General features: G+C 30.6%; 1 protein-coding gene and 1 long non-coding RNA gene across 3 annotated transcripts in view; one reads left to right on the plus strand and one right to left on the minus strand.

Annotated features, from left to right (window-relative positions):
• The window catches only part of LOC127700565 (uncharacterized), a 16818-nt gene extending 15331 nt beyond the window's left edge, over positions 1-1487 (minus strand). The window contains exon 1 of one of the 2 annotated variants that reach the window (XR_007981639.1): positions 1444-1487. This is a non-coding gene — a long non-coding RNA (uncharacterized LOC127700565). Of the gene's footprint in view, positions 1-1361 lie in introns of both variants that reach the window. The other variant, XR_007981640.1, reaches the window with a different exon arrangement.
• Positions 1-15820, plus strand: part of LOC127700563 (uncharacterized) — a 22444-nt gene extending 6624 nt beyond the window's left edge. The window contains exons 3-7 of the mRNA XM_052204118.1: positions 652-885; positions 2604-2783; positions 9261-9326; positions 12278-12379; positions 15589-15820. Of these exons, the coding sequence (XP_052060078.1) occupies positions 652-885; positions 2604-2783; positions 9261-9326; positions 12278-12379; positions 15589-15627 (621 nt within the window). The 3' untranslated portion in view covers positions 15628-15820. The remainder of the gene's footprint in view (positions 1-651; positions 886-2603; positions 2784-9260; positions 9327-12277; positions 12380-15588) is intronic.
• The last annotated feature ends 5703 nt before the right edge of the window (positions 15821-21523 follow it).

Here is a 21523-nt window from a genome sequence, read left to right on the forward strand (position 1 = left end):
TACATTATACTAGATTTTTCCCAAACTATTGAACTGATTATGACAAAACTTGACAGGAATGCTTGAAATAACCAGTATAACAAAGGAAAAAAGTCACATTCAGTTTATTTAACAAAAAAGTCTTCTTTAGGTGTAATACCACCAAATCATAGTACGTCACATCCGGTTGCATACGAAAATAGGTCGAAAAAAAATATTCCCTTGAATTTGACAGTTGTAGGTAATTGATCCTACATTTCATTGCAGTAAAACATTTCTGGGTCTTAAACATATATCTTGGGTATTTCAAAGCACCATTATTTTTTTATTTGGGGTTTCTATGAAATATTTTGGAAACTTGAGGTTACATGGTTACTAAAGCTTGCATACAGGTTAAAAAAGGGGGAAAATTTGATTGGTTAACTTCCAGTGATGGTTATTTTCTTATATGCAATGAAATGTTATGTGAAATTTTTTCTATAGTACTGGACAGGATCAAACTTTACTCATGCCAAGTATTTCTTTATTTGAAACAAAGATAAATTCTGCACAATTTTTTGAAAAGTGCAAATTTAACAAAGACTAATAGGGGAAAATCAATGGTGGTATTACACCTTAATACATGTAAACCATGTACACTATCCTCAATTTTTGTAACATTTAATTTTGCAGAAAGGAGAGAAAGTTCTTGTTTTAAAGAAGAGATATAGACCTGACAATGAGAACCAAACTGACAGGGCTATGTCTGAACCTCCAGACAAACTTTCTGGAGATGACTTCGATGGTGGTGGGATGTCAAAGGTCAGAAGTGAAGGTCATCTGAGTGTTAAGGACAATAACTCTGAAACATCATCATTAAGAGGAAGTATGGATACACTGTCTGCTTCATCTCTAGCATCTTCTACTGTAAGTTTGGGAAACCATCCTAGATATCTGTCTGGTATTGTGTAATCATGTACAATGTAGATAGCATCAAACTATTTTTCTTAAAGTGGTTTAGGGATTTTAGATGAATAGAATCTATATATAGTCATGTTATTCATAGATGCAAAAATTTATTTTCTATGATTTGAAAAAAATTTAAATGTATGTGCCATCAAACTTTTTTTTAAGCTAAAGGATATGAAATTTCCTTAATTTAGAAGGATTGTATAGAGAAGAACTCATCATTTTGTGAAAAGAAAAGAAATAAATGACAAGTTTTTGAAATAGCATTAAAAAAAGAGGCAGTGTTAATTGAATATATAGTTGAACAATATCAGTGAGGTTCATCAATCAGTTTACAGTAGAATCTGAATAAAATAAAGTGTAAAAATCAGTTATTTAGGTAATAAACACATCCATCATTCAACATGTGTATGAAGAAAAATTGAATCAATTACCTGAGAAATTGCATCCATTTGTTACTAAGTCTTATTTAGCATATTTAGTAAGATCCTGAATAATATAAAAAATGTTACCTACTACGACAAGATTGTAAACAGTGTACTTCTGTGTGTCCCTTTATATCTCTAAAAATAGATTATATCAATGTTTGATCAATATATAGAATATTCTTTTATCATGTTTATGTGGTGTATTGACCAAAATTACAATTGTAACAGCTGTTATTCAACATAGAATTCATTAAAATCATAGTGTAACATATGTTATATTTTATTAATTAATAATAAAATGTGGCAATCATTGGCTACAAGGGTTAAAGACTGCTTAAAAGTAAGTTTAGATACTTATTTTTTAATTGCAAAAATTATGAAATAAAACATCTTTAAAATTGAAATCGCTTATGCATATTGCAGATATTTTTTTTTTTTGTATTTTGAATATTTGTCTGTTTGGATTGATTTGAGTATGTATCTTATGTATTGCATTTTGCTTTTTTGTGTGTAATACAGTTGTGACAGTACATAAATTGAATATTAATCAATGCATGCGTCATATATTATTTTGTTAATTCTAGACAGAATTCAGTTACAATGGATTAATTTCTTCCCTTAACCCACGATATCCACGAAAATTGGTATATCACGAATAATAATGACTTCACAATAACACAATAGTATGTATCAATCATTGTCTAAATAATGAGTTCTTCAGTTGTGCTTATTCCTAAACTAAACTTGCAAACTGGGCCAAAATATTGGAACTGAGATGGACTGTTTAAAACACTAAGAAGATGAATAGTTGTGAACGTAAACAAAAAATAAATTGTTTCATATGAGAATATTTCTTTGTGACCTTACATACTTGCTCTACAAACTTATAGGCCTTGAAACATTGCAATCAAAGCTAGTACATGTATGTGAATAATTTACAGCCGTTTTGGATAGTAGAAAACAAATCCTTCCACTTTATGTCAATAACATATACATGTATATGGTTAATATTACTGAATAAATCTATGAAATTATTTAATTGAAAATATTTTTCTCATTACATGAAGTATAAATATAAGTAGGTGTACAATTTACAGCTAAAAACATGTCAAAATATGTTGCATGTTAACATTTGTTTCGATATTCAAACCTTGTTGATTGTCTACATCTGTTTACAGTATTTTTGTGTAATGTTTTTCTGTCTGTATATTTAATGCATGGTTTTGTACTAACAATTGTTACTTTCAGACTTCCCAGAATTCCTCAGATCCTCAGCCAAATGAGCAAATGTCCAAATCAAAAGAGGATGTCAATGATTCTGTGATCAGTGTCAAAGATCGAGCCAAACATTTGAACAAAATACAGTCGGAAAGTGAATTACAGCTGACAAGTGAACCAAATTTACGACGAAAGGATATCACCAGACATGTAAACAATTTTTTTCCTATTAGGTTTTCAATTTTTTTTTATAGTTTATATACACCAGTGTACACATATACTAAAAATATAACATGTAAAAATAGTGAACATTTGTGAATAATGCTTGGCAAAATCACCATGTAGAGCTAAAGGATAAAATATAGCAAAAATAGAAGACCAATAATACCATCATACAAGTTTACCTTAGATCACTTTGGCTATTCTCTTAAGATCTCTTTTGGTCTTACAGCTCAATACATGTTTTTCCGATATTTATACATCCTTGGCTATCAAAGTTTTGGGTATGAGTGTTCTTGATGAAGGTAAATCTAGAGAAGTGCTTTAGATGTGCTATGTTTTATGTAAAAGTGATTTGGGCACACCAAGTTTATGAAGTATTGTTTTCATTTATTATATACTTAGTAGTAAATACAGGTAAATTGTATGTGTAATACACTGAATGGCAATCGTGCTGTTTCCGCCATCTGTGATGATATACATATCAGTCACGGTTGCAAAGGCTTTATCAAATTCCTATATGTATGACATCACGTAATCAATATCAGTCATGGTTACAAAGGCTTTTTCTAACCCCTATTATGTATGACATCACGTCTCATGAAAAAAATCTAAATTAGTTGTACTTGAGGTACATGTATATAATAAAGTGTATATGATTTTGCTTTTTTTCAATATCACACACCGTATCAATCCTCAACTAATATAATCCCTCGAGCAGAGCTCTTGGTATTACATTGGTGTCTCTAGTTGATAAAGGTATGATATTGAAAAAGCTATATGATATTCTCTATTTACAAGATGGATGGTCACATGATAAATAAAATAATTTTATAGAAGAAAAGTTAATTTTAAAGTTTTACAATCGAAATATTGTTTTTAATTTTTACGAACAAATCAATAAGAGTGATATTATATGGTTAACATAAACTTGAAATGTTCATACAAAAAATTGCTGTGTACCGTTAATAGAAGTTTTAAGACATGTATGCAGTAATAAAATGAGCTATCCTGTGGATTTATTATTTATCCATGGGGATCTTATTTTCATGATTTCATGCAATGGGTATAGGAGAACCAATAACTTCAACAAAAAATAAATTTTGTGTAGAATTATATGAAGAATTTGTTATAACCACAATTACACACTTCAAAATCCAAAATAAGTGAGTTCACAGTATGCCCCAAATAAAAATAGGCATATCATAAAGCACAGTATATTTATACTACCAATAAACGAAACATCTTAAGCTATCGCTTAGATTGCTTTAAATCATTATATGATTCAAGAATCATTTCAGGATATCATTAGAATTATCATACTCTTTTTGATGAAAAATCATACATGTCTTGCATTTAATTGCTTTTTGCTGTACTGATTTTAATTGTAGAACATTCTTTAATGGACTTTTTAGCTCACCGTTCCGAAGGAACGCTGAGCTTTAGCCATCACTTGGCGTCCATTGTCGTCTGTCGTCGTTGTCCGTCTGGTGTAAACTATTTCAAACATCTTCTCCTCTGAAACTACAGAACCAATTCCAACCAAACTTAAGCTGAATGATCCTTAGGGTATCTAGAATAAAGGTTGTGTTTTATTTTCTGTTTCGTCAAAAAACATGGCCGCCATGGCTAAAAATAGAACATAGGGGTAAAATGCAGTTTTTGGCTTATATCTCAAAAACCAAAGCAGTTAGAGCAAATCTGACATAGGGTAAAAGTGTTTGTAAGGTAAAGTTCTATCAGCGCTGAAATTTTCAGATGAATCTAATAATCCATTGTTGGGTTGCTGCCACTAAATTGGTAATTTTAAGGACATTTTGCAGTTTTTGGTTATTATCTTGAATAGTATTAATGATAAAGATAAACTGTAAACAGCAAATATGTTCAGCAAAGTAAGATCTACAAATAAGTTTAATATGACCAAAATTGTCAATTGACACCTTAAAGAATTATTGCCCTTTAAGGACAATTTTACACAATTTGTTCATCATGTTTTCTAACTTTAAAAAATCTTCTCCTCTGAAACCACTGAACCAATTCCAACCAAACTTAAGCTGATTGATCCTTAGGGTATTTAGAATAAAGATTGTGTTTTATTTTCTGTTTCGTCAAAAACATGGCCGCCATGGCTAAAATTAAAACATAGGGGTAAAATGCAGTTTTTGGCTAATATATCTCAAACACTTAAGCAGTTAGAGCAAATCTGATGAGAACTTAAAATGTTCATTAGGCCAAGTTCCATCAGCCATGAAATTTTCAGACGAATCTAACAGTCCATTGTTGGGTTGCTGCCACTAAATTGGTAATTTTAAGGAATTTTGCAGTTTTTGGTTATTATCTTGAATATTATTAATGATAAAGATGAACTGTGAACAGCAAAAATGTTCATCAAATTAAGATCTACAAATAAGTTAATATGATGACCAAAGTTGTCAAATGTGTCCTTAAGGAGTTATTGCCCTTTAAAGACAATTTTTCACAATTTGTTCATCTAGTTTGCTTACTTTAAAAAAATCTTCTCCTTTGAAACTGCTGAATCAATTTCAGCCAAACTTAGGCTGAATGAGTTTCAGAGTATCTAGAATAAATTTTGTATTTTATTTTCTTGTATGTCAAGAAACATAGCCACTATGGCTAAAATGGAATATAGGGATAAAATGTATTTCTTTGCTTTTGGAGAAAATATGACAGATACAAAGAACATCTCAATGGAATTTTTAAGCCACTCATTAATATATATTAAAAAGCAAAAATAATCATTGATGAAAGATTTAAGCAAAAAATTACAGGTGAGCGATTCAGGCTCTTGAGAGCCTCTTGTTGTTAGTCAACTGGAAGTGATTAAAAGGGGGAGGGTTGAGATCTAGAAAAAAACAAGTAGCTCTACAACATATTCATGTGCCTCTCCCTAATCAGGAGGCTTGTCATTTGGTTGTTTTATACTGTCTATTGGATTTTATATGACCGCAAAAATTTGCGGCTGTATAATGGTATGGAGTCGTCGTCCTCTACGTCATCCGACACATTTGGTTTGTAGACAATTACTTGTGTATAAGTGTATGGATCTCTACGAAATTGTACCACAAGGTTCCATACCACAAAAGGAAGATTGGGATTGAATTTGGGGGTCTCACTTTTTAAAAATTAGGGACCAAAAACAAGCATTTTTCTTGTTTCAAGACAATAACTTGTGTATAACATGTATAAGCGTATACATCTCTATGAAATTGTATCACAAGGTTTCCATACATGTACCTCAAAAGTAAGGTTGTGAATGATTTTCCCAAACCATTTAGGAATTAGGGGCCAAAAACAAGGATTGTCTGGTTTCCGGACAATAACTTGAGTATAAGTTTATGGATCTCTATGAAATTGTACCACATGGTTATATACCTCTAATTAAAGGAAGGTGGGGATTGATTTTGGGGGTTATGGCCCTAACCAATTAGGAATTAGGGGCCAAAAACAATACTTTTCAAATTGCTTATTTCTTGGCCAATTTCAAGGGGTTTAAATAAAAGTCTTGAATTCTTGGGGTTCTTTAATATGCTGAATCTTTATTTTAGATATAGATTTTGGATTGTGGGCCCTGTTTTTAAATTGGTCCAAAGGGTCCAAAATTAAACTTTGTTTGATTTCAGCAAAAATTGAATTTTTGTGGTTCTTTGATGTGCTGAGTCTATCAATGTATTTAGATTTTGAATTTGGGTCCAGTTTTCAAATTGGTCCAAATTAAGGTCCAAAGGGTTCAAAATTAAACTTTGTTTGATTTCAACAAAAATTAAACTCCTTGGGTTCTTTGATATGCTGAATCTAACTGTGTAATTATAAGATTTTTTATTTTGGGCCCAGTTTTCAAATTGGTCCACATTAAGGTCCAAAGGGTCCAAAATTAAATTCTTTGAGTTCTTTGATATGCTGATTGTAAACATGTATTTAGATTTTTGATTTTGGGCCCAGTTTTCAAGTTGGTTCAAATCAGGGTCCAAAATTAAACTTGGTTTGATTTCATCAAAAAGAGAATGCTTGGGGTTCTTTGATATGCTGAATCTAACCATGTAATTAGATTTTGGATATTGGACCATAATAAGTAAATGTCGAATATAAAATTTTTAAGTTCTTAGACCACATTCATTCTGTGTCAGAAACCTATGCTATGTAAGATATTTAATCACAATCGAAATTCAAAGCTGTATCAAGCTTGAATATTTAATGTAGTTTCCATACTTGCCCCAACTGTTCAGGGTTAGACCTCTGCTGTCGTATCCAGCTGCTCCCTGCAAAGCATTTTATTAAATGTTGGGTTGCTGTCATTGATATATACTTGACATCAGCTTTTGTTCTTATATACACATTATAATCATGTTGAAAATTTTTTATTATCTTATGTTAAAAGATATATTCATTCCAGAGTGACTTTTTCAAAATGTTTAAACTGGCATTTACTTCATCGTTTATCATTATTTCTGCTAGATCTATATGAATGCAATGCTTATGATGAAAATCTAATGGGATTGATATTAAATGATTTAACATTTAGATATACTAGCAATGACTTATAAATGTTGTCATTATGACATTTCCATAGATATAGTGAAATTGTCTATTAGATGTGGTATGATTCCCAATGAGACAACTATCCATCATAGTCTATATGACTTGGATGTAAGCACCTATAGGAAACCCTGCATCCTTCAGCAATGAGCATAACCCTTGCATGCATTGGCTTAACTTCCAAAAAAAGAGTTAGAAAGCATGAACATTCAGTTTGTAGATACCTGCATGTTTCTAGAAAATGATAGATTTCTTAACATTTCAAAATTTGTTTTTATTGTTTTAATGAAAGAATATAAAATCTCTACATTTGCTATCCAAACAAAATCCAGTACCAAACTTTAATGCAAAGAACACAGCTAATTGTGTGTTTGAAAATATATTTTAGAGTTTACACGATAGTTGCATTTATTTGCATGACACATTTTATCATACATGTAGAAGTTATAAATTTTCTAGTGCATCTTGTTGATTTATTTATGTAAATATATGGAAAAAAAGTACAGATCTTCTCATTCTTTACAGTATTTAATAGAAAACACTGTATTGCAATTTTAGAATCTGTGCCTTGACAATATTTTGTGACCTATTGACTTCCTAAAACAGTCACTGTACATTGCTTTGTCATGATTCTCATCCTCATTCTTATTAGCACCTTAAGAAATTTGTAAACAATAATCTCCATGTTTTATAACATCACAAAGAAAAATCATCACAGAACAAGGTGTGCAAATGCATTTTTGTCAAATTCCAGATTTCACAAAGTTCTAAATCTAGTATCACTAGCAAATGTTTTTCTGGTTCATTGAGTCATTTATAGTTTTGTATAGCCTTTTTATGGTTTCTTTTCATCATCGATACACAAGTTTTTCATTGTTCAACAAAAATAATTTTAAAATGAGAGTAAAAAAATCCTGATTTGTTCTATACATATAAAACTCATCAGAATGTACACATGCAGATACCATTTGATCTGTATTGGTTGCTTCAATTTGTCTCAGTATTTGACCTCTACAGAGAATTTATTGGACATTTCACCAACACAAGTCCTGTAATGTGTGTATTGTGGGCTCCTTTATAAATTCTAGTGAGATATATCAACTCTTTATAAAAGCAATGAGACAACTATCCTCAGAGACAAAGGGAAAGAGTGCACTATTTGAACATTATGAGATGTGGTATGATTGCCAATGAGACAAGTCTCTACTTATAAAGACCAAGAGACAAAGATGTGAACAATATGTCTTGTTTAATGTTATCTGTTCCTGGACAACAACAGAGTAGAGTTTATAATTATCCTAATCTGTTTGTTTAAAGCTCAGATTTCTAAAATAATTGTATGTTTACTGAGCTTTTGTGAGGTTAGCTGTCATGTACACAGATAAATGAAGCTATATTTCACAAAACGGTAGGATGAACAAATTCTTTAATGCTTTAGACACTCAACACGTTATAAATGTCTAGCAAATGAATCAATGCAACGAGTACAATCTGGTTTAAAATGGTAGATAACTAATCACCATTGATCCAAAATTAATGAGAGGGCAGTGTTAAAACACGTAAAAGGTCCTTTTTCTATAACCTCCACCCATGCATTCAATTTTAATTAGAAATTCAAAACAATTTTGTTTGAGAAGTTGCTACTAACTCTACTACACCTCTATTATTATAATTACATGCCTTTTACCCAAACCTTACAGTTAGTTCTTGAATAACCCTGTTTTAATTATTTGTGAAATACACAACTTACCAGGGTAGTGTAAATTATCATGATTAGAAATTTTTTTATAAGCTTAAAACTTCATCAGAATAGGCCTGATTATCAGATGCTCTGGGAAAAAGAGTATTACAATCAAATACTAGTAAATTACATAATAAATCACAATGAATATAATAATTTGATATATATTTCAGACAAGAGACAATAGAGAAAATGATGTTGATGATGATTCACATTCCTCTGGCGGCGGCTATACATCAGTAAGTCCTTTACAGTTTCCATTGTAATATTTTATATACTATTTTTCCAATTATCTTGTAATTTCCAGAGTTATCTGTCCTTTTTATACGGCCTCAAAATTTTTTTGCGGTCGTATATTGGTATGACGTTGGCGTCGTCGTCGTCATCCAAAGACACATTGGTTTTCGCACTCTAACTTTAGTTTATGTGAATGGATCTCTATGAAATTTCACCATAAGGTTCAATACCACAAAAGGAAGGTTGGGATTGATTTTGGGGGTTATGGTACTAACAGTTAAGGAATTAGGGGCCAAAAATAAGCATTTTTGTAACTTCCAGACATAACTTGTGTGTTAGTGTATGGATCTCTCTGACATTGTACCACAAGGTTCCATATCACACAGGGAATGCTGGGATTAATTTTGGGGGTAATTGCCTCAAAATATTAGGAATTAGGGGCAAAAAAAGGGGCAAAAAACAAGCATTTTTCTAGTTTCATGACAATAACTTGTGTGTAAGTGTATGGATCTTTCTGAAATTGTACTACAAGGTTCCATATCACAAAGGGAAAGCTGGAATTGAGTTTGGGGGTAATTGCCCAAAACGTTTAGGAATAAGGGGCCAAAAAGGGGCCAAAAATAAGCATTTTTCTAGTTTCCAGACAATAACTTGTGTTCAAGTGTATGGATCTCTCTGAAATTGTACCACAAGGTTCCATATCACACAGGGAATGCTGGGATTGATTTTGGGGTTAATTGCCTCAAAATATTAGGAAATAGGGGCCAAAAAAGGGGCAAAAAACAAGCATTTTTCTAGTTTCATGATAATAACTTGTGTGTAAGTGTATGGATCTTTCTGAAATTGTACTACAAGGTTCCATATCACAAAGGGAAAGCTGGAATTGAGTTTGGGGGTAATTGCCCAAAACGTTTAGGAAAAAGGGGCCAAAAATAAGCATTTTTTTAGTTTCCAGACAATAACTTGTGTTCAAGTGTATGGATCTCTCTGAAATTGTACTGCAAGGTACCATACCACAAAGGGAAAGCTGGGATTGAGTTTGGGGGTGATGAATCATAAGGGGGTTCAAAAAATTTGGGGGGGGGATTTTTTTTTTTTCCTTTTTTTCTTTTAAAATTTTCCATTTTAAGTTGGTTATTTCTGTTTTATATTTAAAAGCAAATAATAATGATATGGTAGGAGATACACACCAAACATGATGTGTAAATTATTATATAATAAGTATTGTGCAATAGCAAGAAATTTTCAATTGCACAGTATTGCACAATAGCAAGAAATCTGCAATTGCACAGTATTGCGCAATAGCAAGAAATCTTCAATTGCACAGTATTGCGCAATAGCAAGAAATATCCAGCAGCACAATATTGCGCAATAGCAAGAAATTGTCAATTGTACAGTATTGCGCAATAGCAAGAAATATTCAATTGCACAGTATTGTGCAAAAGAAGATACTTCGTATAAATTGCTTATTTCTTGACCAATTTCAATGGGGTTTTATTCTTGAATTCTTGGGGTTCTTTAATATGCTGATTCTAACCGTGTATTAAGTTTTTGGATTTTGGGCCCCGTTTATAAATTGGTCCACATTGAGGTCCAAAGGGTCCAAAAATAAACTTTGTTTGATTTCATCAAAAATTGAATTATTGGGGTTCTTTGATATGCGGAATCTAACCGTGTATTTAGATTCTTAATTTTTGGTTCTGTTTTCAAATTGGTCTACATTAAGGTCTAAAGGGTCCAAAATTAAACTTTGTTTGATTTTTACAAAAATTGAATTTTTAGGGTTCTTTGATATGCTGAATCTAAACATGTATTTAGATTTTTGATTATGGGCCCAGTTTTCAAGTTGGTCCAAATCGGGGTCCAAAATTAAACTTTGTTTGATTTCAACAAAAATTGAATATATGGGGTTCTTTGATATGCTGAATCTAACCATGTATTTAGATTTTTGATTTTTGGGCCCCATTATCAACTTTGTCCATATTGAGGTCAAAAGGGTCCAAATTTAAACTTTGTTTGATTTCATCAAAAATTGAATTCTTGGGGTTCTTTGATATGCTGAATCTAACCATGTATTTAGATTTTGGATATTGGACCATAATAGGTGAATGTCCAATTTAAAATTTTTAAGTTCTTAGACCACATTCATTCTGTGTCAGAAACCTATGCTGTGTCAAATATTTAATCACAATCGAAATTCAGAGCTGTATCAAGCTTGAATGTTGTGTCCATACTTGCCCCAACTGTTCAGGGTTCGACCTCTGCGGTCGTATCAAGCTGCACCCTGCGGAGCATTTTATTCCAAAGAGTAATGCCACACAATATTTTTATTACCTTTTATAATGTCATTAAATCCACACTCTGAAGGAGGGGCAAGGGTAAACTGTTTTATCCTTGTCTGTCCATCTGTCTTGCAGTTCGTCACTCTAAATTTCTGTCGCATTTATCTCAGGAATTACAAATAATAGCTTCCTGAAATTTGTTCATAGGCTCATGTCATCATGCTTTTATGTGTGACACAGTTTCAGATTCATTGCCCATCAAATTCCTGATTACTTAATACTTACGGTAATTATTCTAAAAATAACGTGTATGTATGAAATTTTTGTCACTTTTTTCTAGGGGATACAAATAATAGCTGTCTGAATGTTTTTATCAGGTTTTATCAACTGATTGTTGATCAAACATGCTAAATATTTATATATTATTCAGTCACATACTGGCAATAAATGAAAATTTTCAAGGATTTAGTCAAAAAAAAAGAAAGAAAATCTGATCTATCACCCCTTTTGTGCAACAGTAGTCAGAAAACTGGTATAAATATTTTTTTCTTGCTTAAGGAATGGTACATATATGACTTTGTATGTGACATATATGTGTTATCACCCAGAAAGTAAAAGAACCAATACCTTTTATACTATTATTGAAATACATGTATTTATTTTGTTTACAGTATACACCAGAACAAAAAGAATGGCTGGTTACATGTTCTTCTGGAGAATATCATGAAATACACAGAGTGTTAACTAAACATCCATTTATAGCAAAAACTAGGGTAAGCTATGCAAAACTTGGAAGAAATCTAGGTTACTGTTGATTCATTTAATTAGGTGGATACAAATTTTCAAAGATTGAGGAAAACTTGTTTTTTTCATGGATATTTGATTTCACAGATTTTGCCAAAGTCTGTACACAAGTATTTAGAAAATATGTACTTCTTTGAACATTTTGAGTTTGTGGTTTACCTATTCCAAAGAAATCCATCAAAATCGGTATCCTCAAATTAATAATGAATCCACAGTATGCTTAAGTTATTGTATGAATATAATCTAGAATAACTCATGTAACAATATGCTCGTCATAGAAGGAAGTATTATGGTATACTGTAGTCTGTCTGTCATTCAAAAAAAACATTTGGTTTGGTATACTGAACTGGTCAAGTACATAACTCATGGCTATTAATGTGTAGTACCTATAACTGATTTGTGATGGGTGGTTGATCTACCATGTAGTTATTTGCAAAAAGGTGACTAAAACACATGTAGTTATTTGTGAAAGGTGAAAGATACACATGTAGTTATTTGTGAAGTGATGAAAGATACACATGTAGTTATTTGTGAAGTGGTGACTAATCTACCATATAGTCATTTGTAAAAAGGTGACTGATCTACAATGTAGTTAATTGTAAAAAGGTGACTGAACTACCATGTACTTATTTGTAAAAATGTGACTGATCTACAATGAAGTTATTTGTGAAAGGTGACTGAAACACATGTAGTTATTTTTGAAAGGTTAAAGATACACATGTAGTTATTTGTGAAGTGGTGACTGATCTACCATGTACTAAGTCATTTGTAAAAAGGTGACTGATCTACAATGTAGTTAATTGTAAAAAGGTGACTGAACTACCATGTACTTATTTATAAAAAGGTGACTGATCTACCATGTACTTATTTTTAAAAAGTTGACTGATCTACAATAAAGTTATTTGTGAAAGGTGACTGATACACATGTAGTTAATTATGAAAGGTCGCTGATACACATGTAGTTATTTGTGAAAGGTAACTGATACACATGTAGTTAATTATGAAAGGTAAATTAATACACATGTATTTATTTGTGAAAGGTAACAGATACACATGTAGTTATTTGTGAAAGGTAACTGATACATATGTAGTAATTTATGAAAGGTGACTGATACACATGTAGTTATATGTGAAAGGTGACTGGTACACATGTTGTTATTTGTGAAAGGTGACTGATATACATGTAGTTATATGTGAAAGGTGACTGGTACACATGTAGTTATTTATGAAATGTGACTGATACACATGTAGTTATTTATAAAAGGTGACTGATACACATGTAGTTATTTATGAAAAGGGACTGATACACATGTAGATATTTGTGAAAGGTGACTGATACACATGTAGATATTTGTGAAAGGTGACTGATGTACCATGTAGTTTTTTGTGAAAGGTAACAGATACACATGTAGTTATTTGTGAAAGGTGACTGATACACCTGTAGTTATTTGTGAAAGGTGACTGATGTACCATATAGTTTTTTTGTGAAAGGTGATTGATACACATGTAGTTGAGAGAAAACATGGAAGCTGAATGGGCCTAAAACATATATATGTAGGGAAAATGCTTTATGTGGAGACTGCAACATTTTGTCGCAGAAGCAGGACATAGTAATTCTACACTACATCTGCATCTTCAATATTTAGGTTCAGTCTATTGTTAATGTTTTTTAGACATCGATAACTTGTTCAAACCTTCATGGATTTTATAAATTTGGACAGAAGCATTTTAATGATCAAAAGACAACATCATATCATATGCATTTTATAACTAATTTTCTCTTTTCTGTTATAACAATAATTGTAGAATTTCCTATTTTGCCTGTTATCATGATTATTTATCTCAATCCCATTCTCTATAATGTGTTAGAACTGTTAATAATGTTGATATGGTATTATAAGGATTTATTACTGCTTGTTAAATTCTTGTTACAATTATTTATGACATAGAGCATCAAATATTCTGACTTATATCAGGAAATTTACATTGAGGGTGTTAATCTGATAAATATATAATAACAATCATGATAATAATGTAATTATCATTATTGTTTTATAAGGTTTTATTGACGACTTATTAGGCTTATACATATTAAGGGGACGAAGTCCCCTATTACGGTAGAAAAATCAATAAAAAAAAAAAAAAAAAAAAAATCGGGAAAATTTCCCGAAATTTTCATTCTACTAATGAACTCAAAATCGTTAACTTTTTTATTTTCAGACTTTTTTATTTTCCTGCATTTGCGCAGAAATCTACTTCCTTTTTCCGGTCTCGTTTGCATGAGTCTTTGAGTAAAATATATATTTATCAGTCTAGTAAAATATAGGAAGGAACGCAATACCAATTCCATTTTCAATAATTCCTTGAATGGCTTGATATGAAAAAACGTTACCTGATAGCGTTTCTTTGTTAACATTGAATATGATGTCATAACATAAATAACGTCACAACTAAAATTCTGAACAACAGAACCGAAATCGGAAACGTAAGGGTATTTCCGTTTCTTTTTTGAACAGATTTTGAAGTTAAAATATGTTTGAATTAAAAAAAAATAATTCATACAGACTTCGTCCCCTTTCACAGGTAACGCCTGCCTCATATTATTGATTTGTTAGCAAATTAAAACCATTTTGCATATTTCTTTGCTTAATATTTTATATGTGTCTTTTCATTTACCATGTTTACATGTATTTTGAATTTGTATTACCGTATATTTTTGTTAAAGTAATGTTAAAAGAAGAATATTATTCATTCTTACCCTAGCTATGTGTTGTACTTTATTTGCTTCCTTATTTTGACAGTGAACTTTATTAACAGTACGAAAAATTATATTTTAGAAATCCTTGAAAATACAAAAAAAAGATATTTTTTCAAAAATCCAATTGTAAGATATGTGTGCTTGTGTTACAGATAATAGAAGTGAAACCTATATTGATTTGTTAAAAAAATAATGTTACCGTATCTTGTAATATTTTATTACCCTTATATTCATTATATTCAACTAATATCTGACAATATGTTATAAAACACAGACTCTTTTTATGCATATTATATTCAAAAATTATGAATTTAAAAAAAGTCATATTGTGTAATGATTAGATATGAAATTGAGAGGGAAGACAGAAAAATGAAATTGAAATGAATATAAACAATAATTGAATTCATCTTTATGTTTTAGGACTTCACGAATGTAAGTATAAAATATTTACATATTTAACTGAAAAACCGTTTTTAGGAATTTGTGTTAAATTGCAATGAAATAAAATCACATAAACAGCTGTTACAATTATTTTGAAAAGTTTTGATTCAAATATCATAAATCCAGCATATGTTGGTATGTAAGTGACTGTTTACTGTTGAAATATCTTAAACTAATAAAAAAATATTACTGTAGTGAAAATCAAGATATATATTTAAATTAATAAAAAATTATTTTAAGAAGTATGGTTAACGTTCAATAATGAATGTCGTTTGTTACATGTATTTATGCATTACTATCACAAAGGACTTTAACAGAATAATAGAAAGTCAGCAAGCTCAAGGTTAAATTGCATTCATACAGATTTGTTTTCTATGTAGTGGTCAGTTCTGATTTTAATTTTATGTCTAGCAGATTTAAAAATTGTCTGTTTTTGAAATCTTGATTACTCAAGATTTACTGAGATAATAATTAAATATTACATTCAATTTGATATCACCAATTGCAAGAAAATTGATTCACCACATGTATGGTTTCGTGTGTGAAAAAAGTTCATGCTTCAAATGAAATAGTATTACAAAACATTAACATTTATAACTGACTGGAACCAGATGATTTTATTAAAAAAAAAATTATACAAAATTGATATACAGAATTAGATTCTGTACTGATGAAGATTGATAAAAAATAGAAATGTAATTTTTGAATATGTTTTTGACTGATATTTGTGTTTTTTTTCTTTTCCATGGTGTTAACATTGGACAAACAGGGTGTAAGTATCACTACATTGGTAGAACTTCTAGTAACATTGTTTCAGTATAATATTTATGATAATATATCAATCTGATTAAAATACAGGTCCTGTTTTCTAGACTTTGTTTACAAGGATCAGTAACAACACTCAGTTTTACTTTCTTTTCTAATAATTATTACGCCAACCAATGACATTTCCGTCACCAAATTAAGATGTGTATGATTTTGGCATATAACATAATTAAAAGTAGAATGCATGCAGTGTTGTCAATCTTTGTAAGTTAAGTGTTGACATAGGATTTGCATTTTTAATCAGATTAGCTTATACATTTAGATTTTTTGTAGCGATCTTCAAGTTAAGTACTAAGAAAGAAAAGAACAGAAAATTGCTGTTTAACATGATTGATTTCAATATGGCTAGGATTTTTTCATTAACATGATTGATTTCAATATGGCTAGGACTTTTTCCATTAACTACTTTTGATGAGAACATTAAAGAATATGGCAACATATATTGCTTATCTCTCTGAAGTTTCCAACCTATACTCAAGCGTCTTTAATTGTTTCTTATTGTTTGTCATGTTTCAAGCACAGCACTGTGTCCACAACACCTTTTAAATACATACATACACTTCTTAGTAAGGCATTAAAACAATATACATGTAGACTTAGTACAATGATGTATTAAATGAAAGACATTAATTCATGTGTTTCTTTCTTTTTCATGTTACTTCATTGTTTTGGACCACTGTGTGTTTCCTGACACATTAGTATGTAAGTATGTAATAAAGTTTTCAAAAAAATTTTTGTAGTTTCTTAAAATAAATTTTAGTATGCAACACTATTGAAATGTTATAATCAAACAAAGATTGAAAGTTGCTAAAATTCATGTTAGAATTATTTATGACATATAGGGCATCAAATATTCTTACATATAAGGACATATACAATGATGGTGCTAATCTGATGAATAAATAATAACAATCATGACAATGAAGTAATTATTATTGTTTTATAAGGTTTTATTGACGACTTATTAGGCCAGTACAAATAATTGATTGGTTAGGAAAGTCAAATTGTTCTTCATATAAACGTTTTTTAATATCTGTTAAATTGTCTTTTCATTAATTGTGTTGAATAATTAATTGTCATTAAGTTTATATTTTCCTTAAACTTGGTGTATGAATACCATAATATTGTAATGAGGACATAATTATAATGATTTGAAAACCTCTGACTTAAGCAGTTTTAAAAGTCTTGCAAGGGCAGATTTATTTTTTGCTGGATTTTCAATTTTCTGAAATCCAATACTGCTGGATGGTCAAGTCTCAACATTGAACATTTCCAGGATTTTTTCAGTATCCCTTTCTGTGCTTTACAATTTTATCACTTCCATGCCTTATCTAGACACTGATTTTTTGACATGATCGATAACAAGTTTGTAAAATAGCGTCTGCATCATTTAATGAAACAAAGACATTTTTTCAAAACTAATAATTTACCTAATCCATATTAATATGCAATTTTAATTCAAAATCCAATATTAACTGATAAATAATATCAAAAATTAGATGATTCATATCAAATTTCTCGTTTCTTTTCATAACGATATATAAACTACAAACAAATGATCACACATGATTTGAAATTACCGGAGTTTCATTAGACGTTTTCAACCCGTTACAAAAAGTTTTTTTTTCCTGAATTCTTGTAGTGAAAAGGGGGTTTGGGCTTTGCTTTTTATACTTTCTAGTACAGAGCATATAAATTTATTTATAGAAGCAGAATTTCATCAGTACTAGAGAATCAACAGTTCCCTTTAGGGATTAAGAGTCTAGGTTCAGTCCCTAAAATAAATCCCCTCTTAAAATAATCAGTTTCAGAGTCTGTCTTTTTGGCTCTCACAATAAAGTACAACCTGGGACATACTCAGTCCAAATCATTAGACAATAAAAATTTGAAATATCTGACATATGTTATTACAATGTCAGTCCAATTGTCTGACACACTGAAATGAATCTTTAAATAAAATCATCACAGGTTCCTGACTTGGGACAAGCAAATACAGAAAATGACTGGGTTTGAAATGTTAACAAACGATCAAAACCCAACCCCTGACCAGCAACTATTGCGTAACAGCACAACATAAGCATGATAAGAACAAACATGAAAATAAAAAATCTGTTAATGAAGGATTTTGAACCAATTTCAAATATGGTAACAACTATCACAGTTCATGATTGATTGTTGGGTTAGTGTTGCTCATATTTAAGTTTCTGAGGAGATTGATTGATTCTGGTGTTAAACCCCACTTTCAGCACACTCTACTAAATTCATAGTGGCCAGTTTATATTGACAAAGGAAACCGGAATGCCTAAAGTGAATAACCACCTTCGACAGAAAAACTTTCAAGTGAATCCTAATCTATCCTGGTATATTTGCTTCCCACAGGTTGAACACGCTGAGATGCAATGTATGGAATTATAGAAAAACTAATTTGAATCAACAATATTAGGAGATTTTTATGTTTAGTTTAATCTGTTTTGGTGGAGACATGATTATAAAGTATATTATTTTTGGAAGAAAAAAATATGTGGAAAGCAACAATGGCACATAGCGGGCTGAGTTGGTGTGGTCTGCTATCATAGTAATTTAAGTTATCCTTTCATGTATCTTCTTCCACCTCAGAGCTATCAGCTCTTTGATTTTTATTTTCTGAAGAAAATATTTTGTTCATTTGTAGACGGCATTGCATTGGGCAGCTAAGCATGGTAAACCAGAGGTGTGTAAATTACTGTTATCAAGGCCTGGTGTAGATACTGACACTAGATCTGTAAGTAAGAGAAATAATTTGAACAAATATTTTATGCATAAGAGATATAAGATATATTTAGGGTGAGCCAAAGGAAAACTATGTGACAAGATCACTTTTTATGCTTATCAAAAACTTTATTGACAAGTTAGAAAAATATCCCAGGGACTGTCGACAATGATTTAAAAATTTATTACTGCTCTTTGTGGCTTGGAATAAACAACACTAGGCAGCAATCCTATGAAATTATATTGATACAAAACTTATTGACCACAATAAGTGGATGTTGTCTCAATTAAAACTTTTGAATAATTATTAATGCCACCACTGCAGATAATGGAGCCATACTTCTAAAATACTTTTATAAATATTGAAGATACAGCCATTTAACTTTTAATTAATTTAATTACAGTTACACAAAAGGCTTTGTATAAATCATTGCACATCAGCATTCACCTTTATCTCATTCACTTTATATTTATTTTTACTTAAATGTAGACTGTTGAAAGTTAATTTACTTACAGGATAGACAATATATTGTCATTTAAAACTTTGCTTCCTCAATTTAGGAAGAGGAACAATAAAATATAAGAAAATTTGAAGATATTTTTATATATTTTAATAAATTTTCCTTTTTGTATTTCATGTTATTTCTGAAACAACAGAATGTAAGTATGAATTAGTTAATTACCACAATTTGTACAGCAGAATGTAGCATGCATAATTCATAGCCATCCATACATATTGAAATGAGTAAAGACAAAATATTATTTAGAAATAAAATCTATGTAGAAATATCCTCATCATTAATGCATATCCTTTTACACTAGGAATCGTCTTGGTGGTCTTGTTGTAGCTAGTGTGCTCACCTTGAGTGCCAGAGGTTGTGGGTTTGATCCTCCACCAGGTCAAACCAAACACTTCATAATTGGTATTTGCTGCTTCTCCGCTAAGCATGCAGCATTAAGGAGTAAGAGGAAAGACTGGATGGCTCCAAGTCAGAATAATGTGTTGTGCAGGATGTCGTGTCTTACCTTAAGCTTGTGAACTAGGATAGTTGAATCTGGTTCAACGTTTTGGTCTGGTACATAGCGAGTTGATATTTATATCACATTAACATGTTCTTGTCTTGAAAATGGTATTAGAGGATTTCATATGTTTCCTAATATGTGTGAAGAAGTTACGTAGATTCTGAAATTTTTTAATTAATTTATTAAAACTGTTGAACAATGTTGTACGACAATGCAAGATAAATTATTATGATTTCAGAAAATGCTGTATGCAAATAATACCAACGAAAATGCAGGATTTTATATTTGCAACACCTATCCTGTCGCAATTTTCATAATAATAAAAACACCAGAAAAATTTCAGAATTAACAGTATTATCAAAATCATCAGTTAGTTAAAGACAACAAAGATGTATGATGATGTTTTGCATTTTTAAAGTAAACATTTGTTGTCTTTTGCATAATTACAGCATGAAAATTCAGTACACAATATACATAGATATAAATGTTTCTCATTGTACAACATAACAATATGTATTTCCAAAAATACACTGTTTATACAATTTGAAAAGATAACTAAGTAAATTAGAAGTTAATGAATTATAATCTACACAATGAGTATGAATTATAATCTACACAATGAGTATGAATTATAATCTACACAATGAGTATGGTTTAAATTAAGACTGTGCTGTATTTTATTGATTCTTGTTATTCTTTTTAATGAATCTGATCTGATAAAATTGAGAATGGAAATGGGGAATATGTCAAAGAGACAACAACCCGACCAAAGAGCAGACAACAGCCGAAGGCCACCAATGGGTCTTCAACGCAGCGAGAAAATCCCGCACCCGGAAGTGGTCCTCAGCTGGCCCCTAAATAAAATTGTGTACTAGTTCAGTGAAAATGATCTGAGTATGATTAATCTTTAATGAAATACACATTCTTGTTTAATAATCTATGAAGTTGTTATTTTGATGAAGAAATGGCATATTTAATTTATTTATGTTTTCTTTTCTTTCATACTTGATATTGTTTCATCCTGTTAACAGGGGGTAAGTTTAATTCTCTAAGTTCCTTTTAAAATTTACACTTAGATTTGAAATACATAATGTGCATGAAATAAACAGGGTACATATACTGAAGATGAAAACTCCAACACACAAAATATGAACCAAAAATAGACATCTAAATGTCACAAAAAATAGACATCATTTACTTATAGAGAGGAAAAGAGTTAATGAATAAAGATTTAATGAACAAAAATGATCAGAAAGAAAGACTTCAACAGTATAGATAATAGCTTTCATATGTACTAAGAAACTTCAGCTGAAATAAG

The sequence above is a fragment of the Mytilus californianus genome, unplaced genomic scaffold, assembly GCF_021869535.1.
Source record: "Mytilus californianus isolate M0D057914Y unplaced genomic scaffold, xbMytCali1.0.p SCAF_5, whole genome shotgun sequence".
NCBI lineage: Eukaryota > Metazoa > Mollusca > Bivalvia > Mytilida > Mytilidae > Mytilus > Mytilus californianus.